The following is a 25,977-nucleotide window of genomic DNA, read 5'->3' as shown; positions in this document are numbered from 1 at the left end:
CTAGCTTCTACTCTCGCCAGACGACCCCACTCGAAATATGGCCACTGCCTCTTTACACACAGAGTAACAGCGAGTAGGCAGGATTATTGCTTTCCAGAAGTATCCAATTTCTAACCCAACAATCCTCCTTTACAAAGAATTTTAAAATGCTGCACCTCCTACCATGTGGCTCCTCCTTCGCTCTCCCGGGGGCGGGGCCTCACAGCTGCTGGTGCCTCCACCTAGAGCTCCATTCCTTCCCTTACCCTCCCCACATAGCTCCTGCTTCCCCTTCTCCTCCTCCTTTCTGGGGAAGCCCTCCCTGCCTCCCAGCTCTCCCGCTATGGCTATGGCTTTAGCAGAGCCTTCTAACTCCCTTGTAGCATTTGTCATGGCTGTGATTCATTTTTTGTCCGTCTTGTCTGCACGCGTAATGACTGGCTCACAGTAAATACTTGAGTGAACGGAAAACGATCAGGGATTAAGGAGGCCTGCAAGCTGGAGAGGGACTCACTGGATAGTTTATTAAGCCAATAAGAAACAAGGACTTCTGAAGAGCTCTGGAAACACCAGATGTTTTGAAAAGATCGTTATCGATACAATATTTACAGTTTGCATCCCTGCCTGACCTTCCTTGTCTTCTAGATTAAAAACAAAATGCCTGCAACTCATTTTCATGTGTGGTTTTATTTTATTTTGTGGTTGGTGCTGGGAATTGAATTCAAAGCTTCGTGCATGCCGGGCACGTGCTCTCTGGAGGAGTTATTAGCGTACCAGTCCCGAGCTGAGGTTTAAATGTGAGACAATGGGTTCAGATTTAAACCCGAAGATGGTCAGTTGCTTCTACACTGCACAGGGAGGAGTCAGCGATGGGCGGCACAAAAAACACAGGTCTTCGCCACTCGAGTTAAAAGTCTGCGTGTGGCAGTCTTCTGCATGCCCAACTGCAGGCTATCGTAGGACACAGCCCACAGTGCACCAACCCTCTTGCACACTGCAGGAGGTGTGCAAGAGGAGACTCTGAGCCCTCACATACAGGCGTCGGGGAGGAGCTCAGCCTTGATCAACTTCTGGCACCCCAGGGAAGGCTACTGTGAGCTTGGCTGCCACGGCTGGGTGGGTTGTTGCTAAGCCTAACCAGATGTGCTACTCATGCGCATCACCCCTAATGTTCTCGGGCTCTCAGCATTTCTGCCTTTAGAAGGATAACTAGAAGAGGCTCTGCTGTGCCCCCACAGGCAAGGCCCTGGCATCGCCCCCTGCACCGCCGTAAATGAAGTAGATAGAGACAATCATGGCTGGCCCTTGTGAGGGCTGAGCCTGTTTCATGCGGCAAACTTGGCAGCCCTTGGTGCTCAGTGATTATGATCAATCATTGTCTGTATTCATCGATAAAGATCTGCAATACTGATCTCGTCGGACTGTCGTGGCATCTGAGTAAAACGACAAATATGAGGAGTGCCTGATGCAGGACATGACCCAGAGCGTGTGTGACTTGTCACTGTCACACATCTAGTGCCACCTCGGAGAGACTTGGTTGGGATAAAGGCACTGCTCAGGGCTGAGGCCCTGCGGTGGCAATGAGCTAATGAGCGTTTGGGCGTGCTTATTTTGCCCGCTGTACTTCGCAAGTGACTATCTGAAATGCTCAGAGTTAAGGTTCACAGACTTTTCCCTCCTGAGTCCGAGAGCCGCAGAGGATGTTGTGCTAATCTAGGACCTGGCCCAAAATAGGCACTTAAACTACTGAGAGAATAGATAACAGAGATACATTCTTCCTTTTCTTTTCTTTTTCTTTTCTTTCCTTTCTACATAACCAGAATGGCACCTAAGGGAAAAGTATGCGGTAGGTGGTGGGGCTGAGCCTTCTTCCACCCTGGCCTCCCCTGAGGCTGTAGACTATAGCACCCAGGGGAAGCGAGCCTGCCCAGGTTCCAGGGGACAGGGCTGGCTACACAGACTCCTTGCATCCTGTGGGGTTGTGCAGGAGTAGCAGAAGGGCACTGGGATGTTCCGTCACTGTTATAACAAACCATGGCTCGGGACAGACTTAAGGTCTCAGAGCTCAGCTAACTTCCAGGGGAGGTGCACGGCAGTGGGCCATGAAGGAGAAGAAGCTGAGGAACTGTCTCTCAGAGTCTTCAGAAACAGGGCAGAGGATTCGGGAAGTGAGATGCCAAACCATCACTTGTACCCAAGGCATGCGATCATGCAGCTGGGCACACCAAGGAGAAGGCAGGAATCGAGAACCGTTCCAGAGTTGTGAAACTGATATCCGCACCATTTCCGGAAAATGGAAATTCCTCATTACATTTTGACTGTGTTGGAACAGGCCTACCAGGGGCCTAAAATTCAAACTTGGGCATCTGAGCTATTGAAGAGTGGTTTGAACAGGACAACTGGCAGTTGTGAAGAACGGCTCCCGAGTTTCGTTTGCTGGAATTCTTTTTAATGGGGATCATACACAGCTCCCTTCTCTAAAGACTTCAGGCAGGCACCCATCTGAGCAGTGAGGGTCAGTTAATGCCCTCTGCATTGCTATTTTAACTGAGGCAAAAAGGGTGCTGCTATTTACAGTAGCAAGAAGAGCTAAAAACCACAAAATCTACTAAATGAAAGGGCTTGTGACAGATAAAACGATTCATTCAATAAATCGCATAATTTCATCACGAGTCTGACCTGGTTTGCCCAGGTGGGAATCTTTGGGTGTTCCAAGTCTACATAACAAGAAATTCTAGGTCGCAGGCTCTGAGCAGCCCCTGTCCCTGTTGGTGCACTTTTGGCAGCTTGGTTTGTACAAGGTGACTCTCTTGGTAGTTGCAGATTGTAGGGGAATTTTCCCCTAATTAATTGATTGGCTAACAAATATGACAAGAAGCCAATCAATCGCTGGGCAAAAAGGAGGAGGCAGGCCTTCCAGTGAGAGAGAGAGAGAGAGAGAGAGAGAGAGAGAGAGAGAGAGAGAGAGAGCGAGCGCGAGAGCGGGAGGAAGGAGAAGGAGAAGAGGAGGAAGAGGAGGAGGGAAGAAGGAAGGAGGGGTGGTAGAAGGGAAAATGGTTTTTGTTGTTGTTTGTTGGGTTTTTTTTTTATGTGTTTTGGTTTTTTTGTTCTGTTTTGTTTTGTTTTACAGCCAGGCAGGAGCAAGAGGAAGCAAGATATAGACCGGGAACTGTCAGACCTGGTGGCGACCTCCTCCACCGGAAGATTTCCAACATAGAATAGTTGAAGAGTTTACATCGATAGATTACAGATTCCATACCCAGCAGTTGTGTCATCTGTTGATTTTACACTGAGGTTGTCTGGTGTTTTCTATTGGTGGTGACTCAGGTTGGCTGAAGGGAAGGAACATAGCTGGGGTGGAATTTAGAGCCAGGCTTTGGAATGGAAAGATTGGGCAAAGGACAGAGAACCAGGGGAGAGGTAACCACAGTGGAGTGCAGGCTGACAAGAGCACTGCCACATCTGGCCACGGGGTTTTGGGCTGGCAAGAGAGCAATCTCCAAGCTCTGGAGAAGCAGAGCCAGCATTTGTAGGAAAGGTGTTGGTTAGGAGAAACACATGGTGTCGGTCTCTGGCTATGTACCAGGCTAGGAACAGACAGAGACCTCCAACGCTGGTGCATAGCTGGATTTAGTGTGGATCCTTTAAAAAAACAAACAAACAAACAAAAAAACTACACACCTGGGGGTTGGGGATTTAGCTCAGTGGTAGAGCACTTGCCTAGCAAGCGCAAGGCCCTGGGTTCAGTCCCCAGCTCTGGAAAAAGAAAAAAAAAAACCAAAACCAAAAACAAAAACAAAACTACACACCTCAGCAGACGTCAGAGTTGTCACCTGATCTAAGCCCAGACCCTTTCCTATAAGGATCTGGAGCAGGACAGCAGTTCTCTGGCTATGTAGCAGAAATACTAACATACAAAACTGAGGGTTTGCAGCACCCATATGGGTCACTTTAAGAAGTGCTTGAGAAAGTAACTTGTATTCAGAAGGAAAGAAACAGACCTGTGGAGAGAGAGTGGCAGAGACAAAGAACTCTCAGGTCTCCAAGGTCTTCTGGCTCTGTTCTCTGCTTGCCTCAGAAGTGCCTGACCAGAGACTGAAGCTTTCCAGTAGAGCTCCTGTCCCAGGCCTGGTGTTCACTTCCTAGAGATGGGCCTGAATCCCCACAAGCAGTTGGCTTGCTACCCCTTCTCCATCAGCCAGATGTCACAGCTGAGGAAATCTGCAAACATGCGTCCTCAAAGCCAAAGACACTTTCCTCAAGTGTGCTGATGCCTGAGGCTTAGCCCGTCTTACTGGTGAGTTTGTTTAGCTTAAAGTTTAAAGTGGAAACTTAGCTGGAAATGACATTTCAGCTGCTTGTACTGCACAGAGGCTCAGAGAAATACATCTTAATTAGGCAAGAGTAATCTCTAAGTCACATGAACAGCAGCAGCCATCTACAAAGTACTCTCCAAGATTCTCATCCAGATCTCAAAGAAAATGAGAGGATGGCACAGGGGAGAGGACTGTGGAATGGCACCAGGTGTGCAGGAGGAGGGCACCAGGTGTGCAGGAGAGGACCAGGTGTGCAGGAGGAGGGGACCAGGTGTGTAGGAGGAGGGCACCAGGTGTGCAGGAGGAGGGCACCAGGTGTGTAGGAGGAGGGCACCAGGTGTGCAGGAGGAGGGCACCAGGTGTGAAGGAGGAGGGGACCAGGTGTGCAGGAGGAGGGGACCAGGTGTGCAGGAGGAGGTCACACTATGGGCCAGGTGCTGGACAGGCCATTAAGCTGTACACTGGTCTCACTGGAGATTCCTCCATCCCCGGGGCTGATAACAGAGTTACCACATTTGCAGAGACATCAATAGTACTATATTGTAGTCGTGTGCCATCAATATGCCTCCTACAATCCAACTCTCAGGTTGCCTCCCATCACCAAAAGCATTGGCCAGCAGGGACATGAGACTCCTGGTGGAATGGGTGACCTGGTGAGCCTGTGCAGAGAATATAGGCTGCCATGGCCCTGGTTGTCAAGAGAAGCCGCCTTGCCTCTCCTGTTGGCTCATGGCACCACACGGCAGAACAAGCACTGAAAAGCCGGTTAGCCAGAACGGAGCAGACTGCGCCTTCAAACGACTCCTACACAGCAGAGTGCGCAACAGAAGCCACTTGGGGGCAAATTGGATGGCGAGAACTCCCGAGACGCTAGCGTTAACCAGCGCCGGTGTGTGTCTGCACAGAAGTTCATACATTCACTCCTGACCTTGAAAGGACAGGGGGACCCAAGGTAGGAAGGTCAGCTTCCGGAGAGGCGGCTGGGTGTTTTAGGGACCTGAAGGAACAGGGGAAGCTGGCACTGCAGGCTTCTACTCCACTCTATGACCAAAGGCACCTTTGATCCCCTCCTGTCACTGTATGCAATGACCAGAAATCCCCTGAACAGATGAACAAAGTGACCTGTGAGCTGCTGGGTCCAGAGAAGTCAGCCATGCATGTTGGAAACAATCTGTGGCTGTGGCCGTCCAATGATAAAGTTCATTCCAATCCCCCTGTCTGCCGCCCAGGTTGAGACCTTTAAGTAGCTTGAAGCTGTGTGAGCTAATTTCTCACAAGGCAGACACCCGAATCTCTCTCAGCCAGACAGAATAGAGAGCTCACAGTTTGCACCAGGTCGGCTACTCCCAGGGTTAAAGCAGGCCTCGTTCACTTTCCTTCTGAAAACGCTGGCTCTATTTTTCTTTTCCCACTTAGGGTCACTATTACTTTTGGTTATTTTTTTCTTAATATTCAGCGTAGAAGGAAGAGAAGCACAAAAGCCTCAAGATTTAAAACTTGAATATTCGAAAAGAAACAATCAGCCCAGTGGTGGTGGGACAAGCCTATAATCTCAGTACTGGGGAGGCAGAGGCAGGCAGATTTCTGAGTTGAAGCCAGCCTGGTCTACAGAGCGAGTTTCAGTGTATCCAGGGCTACCCAGAGAAACCCTGTCTCGAGATACAAGAGAACTACCAAGACAAAGTCAATGAAAACCAACCATTAATGACTATAGTCTTCAAGTATCTCTCTACCCTGTCACTGAGCAGGGAAAGCTCTCAAGCTCACAGTGCACACGCTTAAAGAAAAAGGCTTTGAGGAAACCTGGGCAGGAAGGAAAAGCCACTCACATTGTCTGTTTCCTACCTGAGCTCGCTGGGGAGGAATGGAAGAAACAGAGATGAATGTAGAGAAAGGAAATGTCCAAGAGTGTAAGGCAGACCCTCAACTCTGAAGGCAGAAGGATGCTGTCAGTTCAGCACTGGGACCTGAGCTCACCACAGGACCCATGGCTGCAGCTGCCCCACCCCCCTCCAGCGCTATCCAAGGTGAAGGGTCCTCTCCAGGAGACACAGGAGAACTCCTGTGATTGGGCCAAGCAGAAGGTGACACTTCCAATGAAGTCGTCAGATGATAAACTTTCTACCCAGGCCCCCAGTGAAGAAAAAGTGAGATTTAGGATGTGAACGTCTTGGCAGAGCAGCCCCGGGTTAAGTTGAACCTCACCAATTCTGACCCAAAGATGACGACTCTTTCAGCACAGACGTATGCGTGCTCTTCTCCAAGATGATGCCTTTGAAGCAAAGAGGGAGCCACAAGTGGCCTGATCCTGATCTCAAGCCATCGAATCAGAAGGGTCAGAATGTGAGTTTGGTCTTCTGTAAGTGCCATGAAGGTTCTATGGTAAGGATTTCTTATACAAAAGGTTGACGTGAACTAATAGAATCCTGGCTGATCTGATCTGTAAAAAAACAAAACCAAACAAACAACAAAAAAACAAAACCCTGGGCTGGACAAGATGGAGTGAAGTCTCTGAGCAAGCGTTTCTCACAGAGGAAGCTGGGCTGTAGAGACTGCTATGAGATCTGACAGGCTCCATGCCAGCCCCTGGTTATCCTCCGAAGCAGCTAATCTGGACTGTCAACTTGACAAGAGACAAATGCTTGGTGTATCTGTGAGGGTGTCCATGCCGGGTTTCAGTGAGGTGGGGGAAGGCCTGCCCTCAGGGTTGGGTGCCGCCATTCCATGGGCTAGGGTCCTGCACTAAACCCAAAGGTGAGGGGTGCTGGGGCATCGTGCTGGCTGTGGGTCATTGTGACCAGTGGCCACCACCACACCTACCCACATGATGGACTGCATTACTCTAAACCTCGACAACACAAATCTGCTTTCATCAGATGTTCTGAAACAAGAGTCAGGAGAGTGACTGCTGCGCCCAGGATTCCCTTCTGCAGTCCTAGCTGCTCCGGGGAAAGCCCAAGATCCAAACTGCAGACGGGAGAAGGGGGGAGAGGGGAAATCCTTCTGACATTGTGTACATGGTTTTAGCTTTTACTGAGAGCTACTGTGTCCCAGCTCTGTAACCCAGAATCAAAGTAACTTTGATTTTTAAGCAAGAGATAGACGTTGATCCAATGATGTACACACAGGGACCCCGTCTTGAAAGGAAACATGGGTAGCTTACAGGAATAGGCCAGCAGTCCTCCAGGGAATGACAGGCAAGTTCAGAATTCTACGTAGGATGCCAGCTACTGGGTTTCCCTCGGTAATACTAAACAGCAAGAAAAATCCTGGTCGCTGACAGGACTGTTAGCTTTACTACCCTTAAAGTTAGTTTCCCCTCACAGTTGGCTTCCCAAAGCTCCACTGGGGGTGGGGGGAGGGGGCGCTTATGGGAATAGTAATCCGAGGATCTACTTCAGATCATGAAGCTTGGCACAAACCTTTTACTGGGCTCTTCTATGGTAAGTGCTTCTAGCACAGTCATTTAGGCAGCACTGCTGTGGGCCAGGCCCTATGCTATAGACACTGCGTCTTTACACATGCGCACGCACGCACCCTACAGAGTATTAAGTCAACCTGATGAGAATTACTTTACAGAAATGCCCTGCTGAAAAGTTAACCCCACAGCAGAGACAAGAACAGCAGCGAATGAGCCAGGCTGGGGAGAGCATCTGCTGCCCCAGTTAGTGAACAGAACACAGCTTTCCGATTTAATTCTGGAAGACAAGTTTTGAGATCACAAGAACATAAAGAGACAGATGCCTCGCAGGGTATGCTGGGGAGATGAACGGGAACATGGAATTGTGTTAAAGGGGCCAGAGGAGGAGGGGGGGAAGGGGAGGGGGAAGGAGAGGGAAGGAAAGGGAGGGAGAGAGAGGGAGAGAGAAAGAGAGAGAGAAAGAGCACATAAAGGGAAAAAACAGAAAGGAAAGAGCTGCTGCAGAACAAGGTCTGCCAGGGGTTTAACCATCCTCGAGGTTCCTGACAAACCACACCCTCCTCACACCTCACGTCTTTGTGTTTCTCCCACCCAGGACACTGGCATGACGTTGAATAGAGGATAAAAGAGCTGTTTCTGTAGTCAGCCACGAGGGGATAGACCACAAGATCAGGCTATGGGGCTCAGCACCTGTTTCCACAGAACACATGGGAAGCCTAGAGTCTCTCTTAATAGATAGCCCTGACCCTAGCTAAAACCGAAACAGCATCAACATGCCTTTGTCTCTGCCTGGTTACCGCCAGTCTTAACCTTAGACGTACCTTTCCTTTCCTTCTAGATTTCAAGACCAATTCTTAGAAACGTTATTTCCTTGATGGGAGGGGGGCAATGATTTAAATTACAGAATCTTAACCTGACCATGGATGGGCGGCAGGAGGTTGGGGTGTCTGTGAAACTTCATCTGAGTCGCAAGGGGGACCAAAAACCTTCAAGAGGTTTGGAACCACTGGGTTAGCTGGGCCAGGTAAAAGTAACAGGCAGATATATATATATATATATATATATATATATATATATATATATATATATATATATTTTTTTTTTTTTTTTGGTTCTTTTTTTCGGAGCTGGGGACCGAACCCAGGGCCTTGCGCTTCCTAGGCAAGCGCTTTACCACTGAGCTAAATCCCCAACCCCCATGCAGATATTTTTAAGAGATTGTCACTGAACTGGTCTTCAGCCCACTCTCTTCCTCCTTTTGTCCCTTGGAGTTCCTCCGGTCTTCGTTTATGTCTTACCTTTGACTTTAAATCAGCGCCTGCATATGCTTTCACTGGGATTCACACCTGAGAGTGATCCACTCACTGTAGACACCTACCAGGTCTCATTCTACCGAAGCAGACACTTGTAAGATTTGGGAGGTGGTAACTTAAAATTCGTCTCACTGACTCCAAGACTTTCCATTTTAACTAGTCTGACCCGACTAGTCAACTGGGTAATCTGCTTCTTGACTAAATGGTTACATTAGCACGGTACCAGTAAAAAGTCTTTGAATAACAATAAAAGTCTTTGAATAACAGTAAAAGTCTTTGAATAACATGCTGTTGGCAAAACATGCTACAGGAAGTCTGAAATCGCAAGCAATGGGATGGGGGTGGATATTAAAGTAACTGTAATTCCATGAAGCCATGATTCAAGTGACTCACATACAAAGACACAGCTTGTCCCGGTATACCTCTCCTCGGACGCTGTGAGGTCCTAAGGGTTTATAAGCGTGTGCTTTTTTTTTTTTCTTCCCAAATGCATGGATGGAATGAGAGTCGCATGCCTGTCGAGCATGGTCAGAGGCATCTGCCTAAGGACCAAAGGGCCGTTCCAGAGAATACTTCTTAGGGAAGGCATGCAGGGTGCAACAAGGCGTATCAGAGGTGCCCAGGCCAGCTTCAAATGTGGCAGACAAAACGAATGGGAGAGAGTGGGAGCGCGGCAAGACCGGTCTTGTGCACGCATTTGCTCACCTGGAATTACAGAGATAGTTTTCAAAGCTCGGAGAACCCTGAATGTTCTCAGCGCTGAGACATTGCCCAGGTCCACAAACTCTGTCACATATCTGTAGTGAGGGAGGTCACACACAGACACAAATGACAAACACAGGTACAGACACAAACACCAAAGGAAAAAAAACACAAAACCACAACAAAACAAAAAGTACAATACGTCACATCAGGGCCCTAACCCAACACCTGACACCAAGCCCGGGCCGTCTTACCTGGGATTACCGAAATAGTTTTCAAAGCCCTCAGTACCCTGAAAGTGCGTAGAGCTGAAACATTGCCTAGGTTTACAAACTCTGTTATATACCTGCAGAATCAAACCAAAGTTAACTTGTAATGGTACCACTGGGTGAGGGTTTGAAAACGGGGGGGAAGAAAGGGTCTTATATACAAGCTATGGTTTTATTTTGTTCCCCTGAAAAAAAAATTCAAAATATAAACATCCAAGGAATGCATATTTTTTTAAAAAAATGGGCAAGATGAATTCAGAGTATATTGCAAAAAACTGATAGCCCGGGGCATCCCGGGGTTGGCTCTCTTAATTGGTCTGTGGTGCACTAGTTTCACCAGAGTAACTTGACTGTCAGCCAATTTACTTTCCTTTAGGAAGAGAGAAGGCCATGAGGTATCAAAAACGTATGTTCCCAGTTTTGTGAGCAATTCCCTACGAAACAGGCAATTTTTTTTTTTTGTAGCAAGAGCCTCACAAAAACAAAAAACAAAAAACAGATTCATGTTAAAATAACCCCCTGGTGGATAATGCCAAAAGGCCTACGAGGCAGTATCTGAGACTTCTCCAGGAGTTGTGTGCATGTTTTGCAGCCATGTCTGCAGATGAGGTTTTATCCTGTGACAGAAAAAAGTAAGGCTCAGGAAAAAAGAGTCCAGATCACGAGATCAGAGCAAAAACCCAGTTGCGTGCCCATTTAATCAGCAGCCCTGTGTCTAGCAGATTTTAAATGCACACCAATCAATATGGATGCTATCATGCTAGAGAGTGGAGAGCGTCTTCCTAGAACAGAGCCTCGCTTCTGTTTGCAGACGTGCAGCACACACCACTCTCTCCCGTTTCACAGTAGAACGGCACTTCCTCCTGATACTCGGGCCCACGCACACACGCAAACGTCTTCACACGTCTTTACACACACAACCTGTACCCCACTCTACGTCTCCCCTTAAATGATAAAGTACTTTCTTAACACAAAAATAAAAATACTACAGCCATCATCGGCTAAATGTCTCGAGTAGACACTTTTTACAACTGAAACAAAATGATCTACTGGATACAGTCCGCACACCTGTGTAGACCCACGATCTCTAGTGGGAACTCTGGTTAGTACGTTTTCTGGATGTGCTGGTCTGGATACTTTGGCTCACGTTTTGAGTCAAAGGACTCAACTGTATTTTCAGCCAAAAGCTTACACCCAAAATATTTCGTGCCTTGACAGAGGCACAGGTGTGAGGACCTTGGTCAGTGTCGTTAAGGGGAAGCAAAATATGAGGGAAGGGTCACAGGAAGTTGCTGCCCACTGCTCTCCCAGTTGCAAATGGTCTCTTTACCTTCTCCCATATAAGCTTGTTGCTGTCCGAAAACTGAGAAGGCCTTGCAAGCAAGAACCATAGTTAAACGCCCATGGGTCATAAGCAATTACCCAAGAATTCCCTATTCTGCAGCCAGGTGTCATCCCAGCGCAGGGGGCATGGAGATAAAGAGATCAGAGTTCAAGACAGCCTTGGCTATATGGTGAGTTCAAGGACAACCTGGGCTACATGAGACCCTATCTCAAAAAAGAAAAACAAAAAGAATCCTCTACTCTGCTGAGCCCACAAACTCAAATTTACTTGTACCATCATGCAAATCTATTCAGGACACACACACACACACACACACACACACACACACACACACACAAACACAAACATGCATGTGCCTGATCACACATGCACTTGCACACATTTAAACACACATTTACACACATGCACACACATTTACACACACGTGCACACACATTCACTCACACTCACTCGAGTGCGCACGCACACACACACACACCACACACACACAGAAAATAGTAAAATAGAGAACTCACGCCATCATGATGACACTGAAGTCTAACCAGTTCCACGGGTCTCGTAAGAAGGTGAAGCCGTCTATGCAGAAACCTCTTGCGATGATTTTCACTAGTGATTCAAATGTGTAAATCCCTGTGAATGTGTACCTGTCGGGGATGCAGACAGCTGAGGTTATTCCTGGTGGAAACTTGGAATGAGCCTTTTAAGATGACACTCGCCTGGGGTGTGCCTTCACCACACAGACAAGACATTTAGGGCGTGGTGACATGGCAGTGACCGGAGGAAGCTTGGTGACAAGCCTGAAGCAACTGGGATGCTGCGCTAGGCCTGCCCTGAGCTCTGAAGAACATAAAAGGACGACTCTGGAACAGGCACAGAGGCCCCCAGAGCTATCTTAGCCTCGGGTGACACAGGATGGCAAACCCTCTGCTATGAGGGGAAGGGTGTCCTTCCAGAGCAGACCGCCTTTCTAGAACTCACTGTTTCCTAGACTCCATATGACCCTCAGCGGCCCACCTCCCACACAACACCCTCCCCCCAGATTAGCTGTGGAGTAAGTAACAGGACTAGGGTCTACGAAACAAACCGAGGAAGGGTCACTTACTCCACATTCTTGGACCATTCTGGAGGGTTACTAAAGGTCATGAACACACAGTTGGTCAGGATGGTGCACATGATGATCATGCTGAAAACTGTAGATCGGAGTTAAGGGGAGAGCGAGGTCTGGTCTGGCCGCTTACAAAACAAACCCACCTTATACAAGGTCTCACCAGAGCTAAATCCACAGGCTGGCAGGAGGCAGGTGATGAGGGAAACTGGCCACCGTCACCACAGGGAAACCCCTGGACATCCCATCTGACTGGTAGTGGGTGGCCATGGGGCAATACTCTTAAGCACTTAAATCTTTGTGAATAGTCAGAAGTGACCAAAGGCCCCATTTTCGCTCAGCAATCGTGTACTGTTAATTATCTTACATGATCAATTATTTGAAAATCTACATGTAAGTGGTGGTTCGCTTTCCTCCTGAGTCTGCCAAGGGGCTGAATATCTCCACAGGCAATAGTCCAGGCAGTGTGCATGTGTCTCAGCTGAAAACCAGTGTGGCCTGTGAGGTCCTGGCTTCCTGAGTGCTTGCACCCCAACCTGAGGAATGAGATGTGGGTGCCGGGGTGAGTCATGTGATCACTGTGGATGTGTCCTGGCCATCTAGGATCTTTCTTGGCCCTTTCTGTTCCTGTCTATTGAGAGAAATGAAACCCTTCTGAAGGCAGCAGGGGTTACACTGAAGCTGCCCCAGGGCTCTCATTAACCATGTTCCCCTTCTCTGTCTGCTCCAAGGAAATACCAGGTACTCATAAGTTCTTTGCTCAAGAAAAAAAGAAAAAAAAATCTAAAGCATTCATTCAACTATTTGTAATTCGAGATGTGGTTTTCAAAAAGTTCCTGTATCAGATATTAGTATGTTAACAAGTTGACTTATCACCGAATGAAATTACTGAAGCAAGGCCTCAGTATAAGGTTAAAAAGTCTTAATTGCTCTTCATAATGACACCCATGAAACTCTAGACTCCAGCCCTATCTTTTAGAAATGTGTCTGCAGAAGCTCAGCGTGGCAGTCCAGCGGGACTTCATTCCTAACCCTCGGGCTGGGGTGGGCAGCAGCCAGCTTCCCTCCTGGTGGGGCAGTCCACACCGCAGTTGTCAAACCCCCAAACACACATCACTCCTTCCCAGCGCCGAAAAGGATATGAGTGTATCAAAATTTTAATAGCTATTCTTCTTATCAGGTTAAAAGGGCTTAAAATGTACAAGGCAGGTGTGGCACTAAATCTGAAGAGAGTTTTCCCTCTGTTTAATACTACAAAGGTCTGTGGAGAAAGAGAAAGAAAAACCATTAAAATGTGTTAGTCACCACACAAAACAACATTTCCTTAGGTAAGATAAACACACTTGAAAGGTACTTAGGACCTGGCTCCTCCTGACTGGCTTTTCAGGCAACAAAGAAACAAGCAAACAAAACAAAACCTGTAAGCAAAAGAGCTTCTGTTACCCCACCCCCACCCCAACCCCGTGCTGGTGCCCAGCCTCGGGCTGCAGCATAAATAGTGCCCACAATATCGGCAGGTTCATATTTGGATAACTCTGAACCTTTTATGCTACAACGAGTCAGCTATGCTGACCCTGACACATAGAAGACAGGAACATTAGGGCAGAGGGCAAGCCAGTGCAAAAGAGACCACTTCGAAGGACCTGCTCAGCTGGCCAGAGTCAGCCTGCTGGGAGCGGAGAGCCAGGCAAAGACAGGAAGGTAACAGGGAGGGGAGTGTTCATTCAATATTCACACCCTGAGTGCTCTGTCTGGCTTCTCAGAGCTTCTGCCTAGCCAAAACCATTCTATTGTACTTCCCAGCATGAATCTTCCTATCAAGTCAAACTGGTTCATGTCCTCAGAACGGGCTACAGAGATGCTTAGCTCTGGGCTTTGCTCACACTGCACACCTACCCGGTGCCAAGCATTGTGCTAAGATGGTGTGTATGTGTGAGCGGGGGTGGGGGATGAGGCTCACAATTGGACAGAACTATACTTTATGAGAGGAAGTAAGAAAACTTGCAGTCATTACGGTGGGTGAGTACAAGTTCAAACTAGAGAGAGAGGCTGCAGGACAGAGGACCCCACCCCCAGGCTGTCTGTGGGTAATAAAAACGGAGAGTGAGCGAGGCGAAGTTGTCTTCTGGATGCTGATGAGCAATTCTGTGAGGATAGAGGGCAGAGGAAGGCAGAGGGCACCGGAGGCGTGTGCAGGGACTCCCGAACGGGGAGTCCCTGTGGAGGTTAGGCCCTTGCAAGTACAGAGACCAAAGAGCCAAAGGGCAGCCACTTTTAAGTCAAATTGTCTTTATTTAGGATGATGTACACCCAGGGTTTAAAAACGCTAGATTAAGTTCAATTCTATTACCCAACTCTAATCTTTCCTGCTGTTTTTTTTTTCTTTTTAAATATCCTTCCAGAATTTTTCTTTATAAGTCTTAGCATACAGATCCATCCTTAAACAGTCTTTCCCTCAAGTGAGACTACTATAAATACGCCTCTTGTACCGTGCATTAGAAAATGAACCCCTACAAAGAAAAGCCCAGGGACCAGATGGCTTCACTAATGAATTCTACCAAATGTTTAAAGAATTAGCACAAATTCTTCCAAAAAAAAAAAAAAAAAAAAAAGCTAGAAGAGAAGGGGACGATTCCCAGCTCATTCTGTAAGGTGACTTTATACAGAACCAGGCAATGACGTCAGGGACGAGAAAGCTCTCAACTGATGAGATTTTATTAATATGGACATAAAAAGCATCAGCGAAAATACTAGCAACCAATGCTCACAGCATGGGAAGGGCTGAGCACGTGAGCTACAACCCAGAAGTACAAAGACAACTTAACTAGGAAAACGGAGCAGTGTAACACAGCCTGGTAATGTGAAGAGGTGCCGTGGTGACCTCAAGAGATGCTATCAAGGACCTCCTACAAAATCTAACATCTCACAACAAAGATGCCAATAAGAAGTTCAACTAATGCAGGCCACTTGGGACCCATAGCCAACATCTCTGTCTCTGTCTCTCTCTCTGTCTCTCTGTGTCTGTCTGTCTGTCTGTCTGTCTGTCTGTCTGTCTCTCTCTCTTCCCCTTCCTCTGCCCTCTCTCCTAGAAACTGAATTTCTTGGAGGCAGGAGCCAAGCTCCGCTTTCCTACGCAGTTCCAATACGGTGCTTGGTCCACATGCTCCCAAAGCAAGGTTAGCAGGTTTCTTTTTAAGTCCCTTTCCTCTTATCTTATATGCTATGTTCTCTCTGTCTGCCAGAGTCAGCAGTCTCTTCCAGTAGAAAAGCAACTTTTCTGTTCCACTCTCTTCATTTAGTAAACCCCCCCCCCCAATCCCATGTTTGGCACGGTGTTGAGCTAATCACTCTCCTGATAGTAGGGTCCACAGATTCTGTTGTGATCTCCAGGAAAAGCCCAACCCTAAAAAGCAAGTTAAGCTAGACTATCTGGGGTTAGCTTAAAACAGGTCAAGGGCAGAGATTTGGCTCGTCCATTTCTTGGCTTTCCAAAGAAATAAATGGGCCACAACATTCCCTCTTTCTGAAGTACTTGTACCCCTCTGTGTTTCTATAGCAACTCTCTCTGTGAAATGCCAGGCCTTTCAAATAAACTCCTCATTCAGCTTCACAGTATTCTCACGAATTACCAGCCTATGTGTGTCTTACAAAAGACCTGGGAATGGGCACCACCCATAAAGGTTGCACGGCAAAGAGTGGTGTGCTATGCCAAGCCCAGAGCCTCTTACAGCTTCCATAGTGCTGGACTGGGTGGTAATTTCATGACTACATGGCAGAATGATGTTGACCATAAGGGATGGATTCTCCGGTAAATGGGAGATTTGAGCTCCTGGGTATACCATACAAAGTACCCAAGAAAATTGGGGGTGGGGGGGGAACCAACCAAACAAACAAAACCCCACAGCAACCACAACACAGATCCATGCAGCAGGACCTAAAGTTCACCCCCCCCCCAAGCCTTTACTAACTTGCCTGCCTACCTTAAGAGACAAGCGACAAGACTTAAAAGAAATAGCAATAACCTATTCTCTTTGTCCTTCATTTTCTTGTCTCTTGGGTTAGTTACATGAGGGCTGTATCCTATTACAAAATCATTACCTGTGCACAGAAGGTGCTCAATAAATGTCTGTTGGTTAATGAACAGTCCGTTATCTGAGGTGAGAGAAGACCCTTACATGTTAGTTGAAGAGCTGGCTAGGGTTCTGGTGACAAACCAGAAAACTGAGGATCCTGAGGAAAATTAGGTGCTTTTATAGAATTAAAAAAAGATTGGTTTGCAAATAGAGGCTCTATTGGTTACAATTCATTCGTGAAGTATAGCTCTCATAATTTAAAGACAATGTTGCACACAAAATAAAAACACTTTAACATCACCTCTTTCTAAGCTCCTTTATCTTCAACAGCTATAAAAAGTCCTTTACTTATAAATAAGAATCATCTTTTGTACACCCAACTCTTTAAACAAATGAACATCCTCTATAATTCAGTAGCTCTATAATTTACTTTATCATTAAAATAACTATATTTACTGATAATTTGCATGTAGTGTTTCTTAAACACGCCTTCTGATGAAGCGAGAGGGTGCTTAGACCAACAGAAGTGAGATCCTCACAGCTCGGGGATTTCCCAGTCAACACTGGTCCTCGCAGAGCTCACGTGAGAGACGGGAAATGGGCAATGACAGCAGGACTTCTTTGCGAGTGCACACGCTGGAAGTATTGTGGGTGGCACAGTCTCTGTCACCATAGCTGACTCTGCCACTGAGGTGCACAGAAGCCACTGACAATAAGTAAACAAACAGGCGTGGCTGTAATTCTGAAAAACTCCATGGACACACAAACTTTTCACACATCCAACCATGTGGGAATGGACAACCCATACTTAGCTCGTGGGCCACACAGGACAGATGGCACTGATCTGGGCTGTGGCGTAGCTAGTACGGGTTTCTGACGAAGACCAGACTGGCTGCACTGGAACCCTCTGAGAACTTTTTAAAAACAGAGATCGCTAACTCCCACCTCAGGGATGGTTAAATGAGTCTGCGCTAGAATCCAGAAAATCGGGCCCACCAGGGGGCAAGCAGATCATCTCTCAGCTTGTGTCCTGAAACACATGGGCCATCTTCGTCTTCCCCTCCGTAGCTGGGGTCAGATGAACCAATACCTGTCCCTAGATCTCGCTTTTCACATTTAGAAAGGGAGCGAGAAGCTTGTTGGTCGGGTGTGGCAAGTTTTTCGAGCCTACTTATCTACGATTTAGAAATTTCACAAGACTTCCACGACGAAGCGCAAAAGGCAGCGCGCGGGGCTTCTGAGGCGAAAACCTACCATTAGTTACCCTTCCACTTTACATCTGGCAGAATCTCAGAGTTATTTTGCCCTCTTGTGTTAGTCTCAGAAGACCAGGGATGAGCGTGATTGATAACTGCCGGGGAAGCAGAGCAGCGAGCGAACAGCACAGCGGGAGGTAGCTTCCTGGTGGCAGAGCACTTGCGCATGCGCTGGACTCCCCCCCCCCCTTACACTGGATCATAAGGCCCTCAGGCAGTGCCTGGGTGAACCCATTGTCCCAGTTATGGTGGAAACTGGGAAGCGAGACAGAGCTGGAGTGAACAGGCTTGTGGGAGGCAGGGCAGAGTGAGCGTGTGAGGGACAGATGATACAGACCGGCATGTTTTACTTGCTCCTTCCTGCTGCTGGTTCCTGGCTGCCAGGAAGTGAGCAGCTGTCCCCTTTTATGCCCCTCTGTCGTGACGCCATTTCACCAAAGGCCTGAAGAAATGGAGACTGCTGACCACGGGACTGGACCCACTGAAATCGGGAGCCAAAATACATCTTTCCTCCCTAAAGTTGATATTCTCAAGTATTTGTCCCAGTGATGGAACAATGAGGGACATAAACAGGTATGACTGAAAACCAATGACAAAAAAATACATAACTGAATTTTCTGTTTTTCTAATCAAGGCCTCCTTACATAGCTCTGGCTGTCCTCGAAAACACTCTGTAGACCAGGCTAGCCTTGAACTTGCAGATCCACCTGCCTCTACGTCCGAGTGCTAGGATTTAAGGTGCACACCACTACACATAACCGAGAATGTAAAACATCTACACGGCTCTTTGATTCAACCTCAATCATCCAGAAAGGAAGACTCATCCCTAGTTCAATGTGGCTCTAACACCGGGCTCTTCGAAACATGACTGGGGCAGGGACGAGCTTGAGACTTTTAGGAGAATAATTCTTAAGCAACAATCACTTGGTGCCCATAAAGTCCAAGACTATTTTACCCAAGATGTCTTAAATTAGATCTTTGTGAAGTAAATGAGTTAAAGGGAAATTGAAATTGGACTGTGGTTTACTGCCCGAAGGGAAATATCTGTTTATAACAACAGCCGGCGAAGGTTTCTGAGCACAAAGCCCATTAAGAGCAGTGGGGCAGCTCTTAACAAATTATGGCGTGGAGTATTAATAAATGTGTCATGTTGGCAGAAAGCGAGTCTCCTAAAACACATGGGCTTTTCATCTCGAGTTAGCTACGTGGGGCCTGGAGCGTGTGACTTCGGAGTAGGGGCATGGTTAGCGCCGGCTGCAGTCTTTTCTTTGGGGCCCACAGGTAGAGGAAGAGTCATTGTGCCCAGCCAGGTACAAGCCTACCAAACAAATGGCGGTATAGTTCAGATGCAGCCGTTAAACATACAGCTTCACTGCACTGTGGTGTGTATCGCTTACTAGAGTATTCTCAGCCCCACACCCCAAACAAAAATGGTTCCTGGCCATCTAAAAAGTATAAATGGAGGAGGGGGGATTTAGCTCAGTGGTAATGTGCCCTTGTCTAGCAAGCTCAAGGCCCTGGGTTTGGTCTTCAGCTCTGGGGACGGTGGTGGGGCAGTGGGGGCTGAGTATAAAGAGAAACAAGCAAAGTTGAGTAAGAAGAGACGCTGTGCAGAGACCACGTGGCCAGAGACCGTCGCATTGCTCTGATTGCACCTGGTCAGAGGTGCAGCACATGGCTCAGGGGAGCGTCCTCATTGGTAAGTTCCCAGCATCCTGAGAGGCAAGCGGCTCATAACCTCCTGGTTCTACAGATCGGCCTAGTCCAAGGAGCGTAATGGGAACAAAGATTCTTTCACTCTCTCTGGCTCCAACCGCAAGGGCCATTAAGGGTGCCGGTCTCTAGAGCCTGAAGTCGGAACCATTTGGATCTCTAGAACCGCCCAACCCTCTCACTTTGGGCTGGTTCTCCAGCTGGAGGCTCTCACCTGCCTAAATCTGTTATGCATACCGTGTTCCCTCAGCCTTGCTGTGATAGCCACTGCCCTCTACTAGGCAGGGTTTAGAATCACTGTGGAAACGCATCTCTGGGCATGTCTAGAGCCGGTTTTCCAGGAGGATTTAACTAAGGACAGGGGGCCTGTCCTAAAGGAGAATGGTAGGAGCAGGCTGGAAACTAAGACTCGGAATGTCACCTAGGAGCTTCCCAGTTTGAGAAATATTTCCCCACAGTCAGCCTGGCAGGTATGAAGGTTTCCTGCGACTGTAATCCAAAAGGCTATGTATCAAGCTTATGGTGGAACCTGGCGGTGCTGTCCAGATGGTACTGGGTTTCTAGGCACGAGAGATGTAGGTGAGGAGTAATAAGGTCTTACGCCTGTAGTCCCAGCACTCGGGAGGCAGAGGCAGGCGGGTCTCTGAGTTCGAGGCCAGCCTGGTCTATAGACTGAGTTCCAGGTTAGTCAGGGAGGGCTAGAAGCCAGAGAGACTCTGTCTTGAAAAAAAAAAGCTTGTGCCAAGGTCTGGAAAGTCACTGAGGCCAGGCAAAGTGTGGTAGGGCTGGATTCCCCACAAGGAGTCCCCGAGAGGTCGCTGCATGAAGTTGGGAAGTGAAGACATCCAAGGCCATCCCAACCCAGATGATCCCACTACAAGCTGGTGCTGAGAAGGGAGCTGCAGGGGTTGGTGGCTGCTTGCTGAGCTTGACCTTGCTTTGGCCCAGTCTGTTTCCCTGCTAGGCAGCCGTCCCTCTGTTCTGAAATGGGCAGTGCTAATTCTCTGCCGCTGGATACGGTTAAGAACGCAATCTGTACCATTCACTGGCTAGATGCTTACAAGTGAAAAATCTTGATTCTCAGCTGAGACTTTGGACCCGTGAACGGTGCTGGGAAGGTTGCAGACTGTGGAGATGAGTGGAGGGGGAATAAACGCATCGTGTGTGTCCAGATGAAGATGAGGCCTGAGAGAGTGGGCGCTACGATAGAAGCTGAACCCGTGTGCTCGGGGATCAAGTTGTGGCCGTTGGTCTTGTCCACTTGGCTGGGTTTAGAAACACATCTTTGGTTGAGTTTATAAGACGTGTGCACCAAGATTTCACCTAGGGAAGACCCACTGTGAATGTGGGTGACTCCGTTTCCTGGTCTGGGGCTCTGGACTGGATAGAAAGGAGTCAGCCAGTGAGCTGAGTACGGCATCCGTCCCTCAGTGCATCCTGTGTCTTGGGTATCCGGTCACAACAATAGAACAGTAACCAATATACCCGGTTACCTCTTCGAGGCTAGTTTTCACTAATTACCAGCAGGTTGACGCTCTCTTCTGAGTAACTGTGCACGTGGTCAATTCAGCAACAGAGCAGGTGACAAATGCATTTCACAAAGAGTTTCTTTGTGTTTTCTGAGTAGTTGGGAGTCTAGGGCAGGGAAGCTTTGAGTTTGAGATCAGCTTGGGCTCCTGACAAGACCCTGCCTCAAAACAAACAAACAAACAAACAAACACTCACTCGGGAAAACAAAGGTGAGGCAGAATCTAAACAGGCTGTGACGCCATTAATAAATACGTGACCTGTCAAGTTGGAATTACTAAGCTGGCACCTTAATGCCCATCGGCCGGGTGGGGCAGAGGGAAAGCTTCTAGATTTGCTGGCTGAAGTGAAATCACTATAATAGCTTTAGTATCCTGGAGAGGCACCAAGAGAAACAAACGGGGCCATACTTCCAGAATATCTGGATACTGATACAACCCAGGAACCTTGAGAAAGACCGAGCTCAGGAAAGGCTCGAGGACTCGGCAGAACTCTCGCTAGCTCTGTGCGAACAGTCAGAGCGCTGGCGTGCTCAGGCTCCATTCCACTACCCCGGGGACTGAACAAGGGAGGCCTCTAAACCCTGTATTTTAAAATTAAAAAATCCTTGCCCAGTGGGGCTGGAGACATGACTTAGCTCTTCGGAGCACTGGCTGTTCTTCCAGTGTCTCAGGTTTGATTCCAGCACCCGCACGGGGCTTCCAAACTGTAGTTCCAGTCCCTCCACAGGCGCTGCACACGGTGGCACACAGACAAACGTAGACAAAACACCCATGTACGGTAAGTAAGTAAATACGACATTTTTAGAAATCCTGACAATTTTACCTATGAGTCTACCTGAAGAGATAACCACACTGGTGGTTATTAGTCATTTACTACATGGCGGGGACCCTACCACGCTTTCTGCAATTATCTCATGGCAACCACCGCCGACGGAAAGCGGACTATGAGGGAGGTATAGGAAGTCGCTCAAGTTCACAGCAGTAAGTCGGGAGACACGGGACTGCAGGGTGACCCTAACCCTAACCCAACTCCCAGGCCTAGACTCATAACTCACTGCCGTGAAAGAACTTGAGAAGACCTTCGGGTGGTGCACGCCTTTGATCCCAGCACTGGCAGGTGGATCCTCTAAGTTCAAGGCCAGCGTGGTCTGTGTAGGAAACTCCAGATCAGCCAGGGTTCGCAGAGAGGCCCCATCTCAGAAACAAAAGCAAGTCTGATAAAGGCAATCCCAGAGGTATCTGCCTGAGCCATAGTCAGAGTGGGGGCAGGGACAGCCTCGGGAGGGGTTCTCGGAACAAGATCTGCTGAGCCAGGGCTCTTCCTGCCATGCCGGGTCTAACCCTTTTATCAGTGAGGGAATCGTGTCTAATTAATCCCTTTAACACTCAGAAACAAAACAAAACAGAAGCCCCATGTACCTGGGAGCATAGTAGGTCTTCTCAGGTGGTCGCCTGGAGGGACTCAATGCGAATGACACATGGGTGTGGCTATCCACTGTCACTTCCTACAAACACCCAGGTCACCTGACAGCAGCACCCTGTGCCTGCTTCAAGGCTGAGTCAGCAAAATGATGCTCCCTCACGGCAGGGCAGGGCAGGGCAGGGCAGGGCAGGGCAGGGCAGGGCAGGGCAGGGCAGGTCTAACCCTCCTCCAGGGCCACTCTTCCCAGCCCCCTTCAATGGCAATTTTTCCTCTAAAGGTAGAGGACTACAAATGTTCCAGAACACAGCAAACTTGAGGCACCCTCTGTAAAGACCAATAATAATCCGGATAGGCAGGGCCTATCTTCCATCTACCAAGATGTTCTCAGCTTAGCAAGCAGAGGACGTGACATGAGGCCCATGTGGCACAAGGTTGACAGGTCATACATGCTTATTACATGTATGACTGATCTCTTAGACATGAAGAAATTATACAGTGAAAGTCAAAGACCCCTGGCCAGCCCTCCGTCAGGCGATCAGAAATATTCAGCTTTCTGACCCTTGGCTCATCCCCCTCTAAAAAGTCACTCATTTTAGCTTTGAAAAAGTCTTTTTACCTTTTCAAAGCTTCAGATACCATGGCGGGGATGTGGCTTGAAAAATGGCTAAGAGAGCCAATACATTAAATTTCTAAACAAAATGGGGGGGTGGTGGTGGTGTCTACAAGTGATAGCAGAAACTCCGCACAGACATCTTTCTGTGGCACAGAGCAGACAAGAGCAGAGCTGGGCACTTGGTGCTGTGACTGACAAGTTCCCAGACCACAGGATGCAAACCTGGTTCCTCTACACACTAGTTGGGTGAACAAGTAACTTAGCTGGATAAGAAGGTATATATATATGTACATATGTATTATATATATGTATATATACACATATATACACACGTATACATATATATTTTTTTAAAGCTGGATTTTCTTTTCTAACTTTTTAAAAAGCATGCATCAGGGGCTAGAGAGATGGTCAATAGTTCAGAGTACTTGCTTGTCTTCTGGAGGGCCTGGGTTCAGTTCCCGCCTCCCACATGGCAGCTCACAACTGTTTGGAACTCCAGTACTGGGAGATCTGAAGCCCTCTTCTGGACTCTGCAGGCATCAGGCACACACATGGTGTGCAGACATACATGCAGGCAAAAATACTCATTCGCATAAGCAATTAAAAAGGAAAAAACTCCATCATAATACTAGTATGCCTTTACTAGTGTCAGTCCTCAGGTATCACAGAAACTTGGCTATATCAGGAATATATATATATATATATATATATATATATATATATATATATATATATATGGAATATTAGGGTGCTTTCAAAGACAAAAGTGAGTGGCCTGAGAGAGACGCAGTTCCCTTTTGAACACTCTGGTCACCTGTGGCAAACCCACGGGGATGTCTGGGAATGTGCCTTAAGGAAGCAACCAGCCAGAAGGTGCAAGATCAGGCCTGGTGCTGAGACAGGGGGAGGTCGCCCAGGGTGAGGCAGCACGGAAGGGGCTGTTGGGAGGAGAAAGAGAAGAAAACGGAAAGGAGCCTGAGCTGCTAAGGGAATTCACATGAAAGAAGAGTTTTAAGCAAGCATGAGGGTTAACACAGCCGAGGGGTTTGGTGACGTAAAACCTTAAGAAACACCGTCCACTTGTGGGAGATCTTGAGGATGTCATGAGAAAGACAAGGCTGTAGGGATGGAGGGGGTCAGGACTCCACTGTGGTTCTTGATGGCGTGGGAAATGCCTGGATCAGCAGTCATGAAATGGTAGAGGCACTGCTTATGTTCATAGACCAGGGGGTGGGGGGAGCAACACCAGGGAGAGGGGTGTCATGGTTTGTACAGGCTTGGCCCAGAGAGTGGCACTATTGGGAGGTGTGGCCCTGTTGGAGTAGGTGTGTCACTGTGGCTGTGGGCTTTAAGACCCTCATCCTAGCTGCCTGGAAGTCAGTCTTCCACTAGCAGCCTTCAGATGAAGATGTAGAACTCTCAGCTCCTCCTGCACCATGCCTGCCTGGATGCTGCCCTGCTCCCTCCTTGATGATGATGGACTGAACCTCTGGACCTGTAAGCCAACCCCAGTGAAATGTTGTCCTTAGAAGACTTGCCTTGGTCCTGGTGTCTGTTCACCGCAGTAAAACCCTAACTAAGACAGGGAGATACAAAGTGCAGAAAGGGAAGGGATAACCCGTGGCAAAGATCCCCATAGTCCAGAGGACAGGAAGGAACAGGCCATAGGTGCTGAGCCCACTTCTGAACAGCAGAAAGACAGCCTGATCCTCTGGAACCAGAAGAGCTTTTTACTCCAATGTGATTCCACAGGCCAATGCTTGCAGCCCCAGCAGAAAAAAATGAAACATCTTCAGAGCCTGAATCAGACACCCTTTTGGTAGAACCATGGTTAACAGAAACGGCTTGGGTCATCCAGATCGTATGTAAAGACTCACGATGTCTGTGTGGCTTCAGAAACGTAAGAGAGACCTCATGAGGAGGTGACAGCCTTGTGCTCATGACTAGGAAAGGGTTGAAATGAAGCTATTTCAGAGAAATGATCAATATGGTCCCCAAGATATCATCCATCATCTAAATGATCATTATTAAAGAGAGCAACAGGCCAACTTCTATTAAAGTAAAAATTTTTATAACTTTCAGCCTGGGGAAGGATCCAGCAGACATCACGGCTGAGGCGAACCCATCCTAGAATCCAGGTGAACACTGGCTTCTGTGCGTACAGCTTAGTGCTTGCAAAGGACTTGGGAGGCGGATATCACAGCTGTGGGTGATGCTAAAATGTGCTGGGGCCCTGTGTGTAGAAACAGACCACTGCAAACTGTATGGATCCCTGAATTCTTCTGTTCCTGTACTTTCATGTCCACAAGCGTCAGGCTCATAACTTCATGCATGGTGCCCTCACAGTCTCATTCCCTCGGTGTCGCCTGCGTACCATTCACCACATTCGCTTCCCTCACCTAAGCTGTCGACAGAACCCTTACCCCCATCGAAGACCCTCAAAGGAATGACCAAACTTGTGAGCCCCAGAGCCTCAGCCTTCTGAATCTGGCCCCACCTCTCCTTCTCAGGCTTCTTTCCCTCTGTACCCCAGTCACTCTCGACTTCCCACTTACATCAGACAAACCGGCTTTTCCTACATCTGTGGCTTTCGTCCCCATCCTGTCCTCTACCTTCCAAACAAAGTTCTAACCCATCCCTCGTTTCCCCAAAGAGGAACTGTACAATAAGCTATTGCATTACAAGGTGCTTTAGGGTAAGGAATAGACCTTATTCCATGTTCCCCACAAGAGAACCGAGTGCCTCACTCCAGAGTATTTGCTGGCTTAAACTGATTGGTCACGTTTCATGTGCAGCCGTCCACGCGGACACAGATTCCACACCAGTGTCTCTTTTCTCGGAGTCACTTGACAGAGGGAGGCTAACAACATGAAGAGAAAAATGCTTAGTGGGGTGGATGGGACCAAAGGATTTTCCC

The 25,977-nt window shown here is 48.1% G+C and overlaps 1 protein-coding gene across 8 annotated transcripts in view; it reads right to left on the bottom strand.

Moving 5' to 3' along the window:
- Scn8a (sodium voltage-gated channel alpha subunit 8) overlaps positions 1–25,977 on the bottom strand; it is a 173,909-nt gene that overhangs the window by 80,330 nt on the left and 67,602 nt on the right. For 5 of the 8 annotated variants that reach the window (XM_063263132.1, XM_063263130.1, XM_063263133.1 and 2 more), the window contains 4 exons: positions 13,594–13,711; positions 12,448–12,538; positions 11,861–11,989; positions 9,735–9,826 (listed from right to left, as the gene is read on the bottom strand). In XM_063263132.1, coding sequence (XP_063119202.1) covers positions 9,735–9,826; positions 11,861–11,989; positions 12,448–12,538; positions 13,594–13,711 — 430 coding nt within the window. Of the gene's footprint in view, positions 1–9,734; positions 9,827–9,985; positions 10,078–11,860; positions 11,990–12,447; positions 12,539–13,592; positions 13,712–25,977 lie in introns of all 8 variants that reach the window. The other 3 variants (XM_063263131.1, XM_063263134.1, NM_019266.3) reach the window with 2 other exon arrangements.

This window comes from Rattus norvegicus, chromosome 7 (assembly GCF_036323735.1).
Source record: "Rattus norvegicus strain BN/NHsdMcwi chromosome 7, GRCr8, whole genome shotgun sequence".
Taxonomy (NCBI): domain Eukaryota; kingdom Metazoa; phylum Chordata; class Mammalia; order Rodentia; family Muridae; genus Rattus; species Rattus norvegicus.
This window is presented reverse-complemented; position numbering and strand designations above follow the sequence as displayed.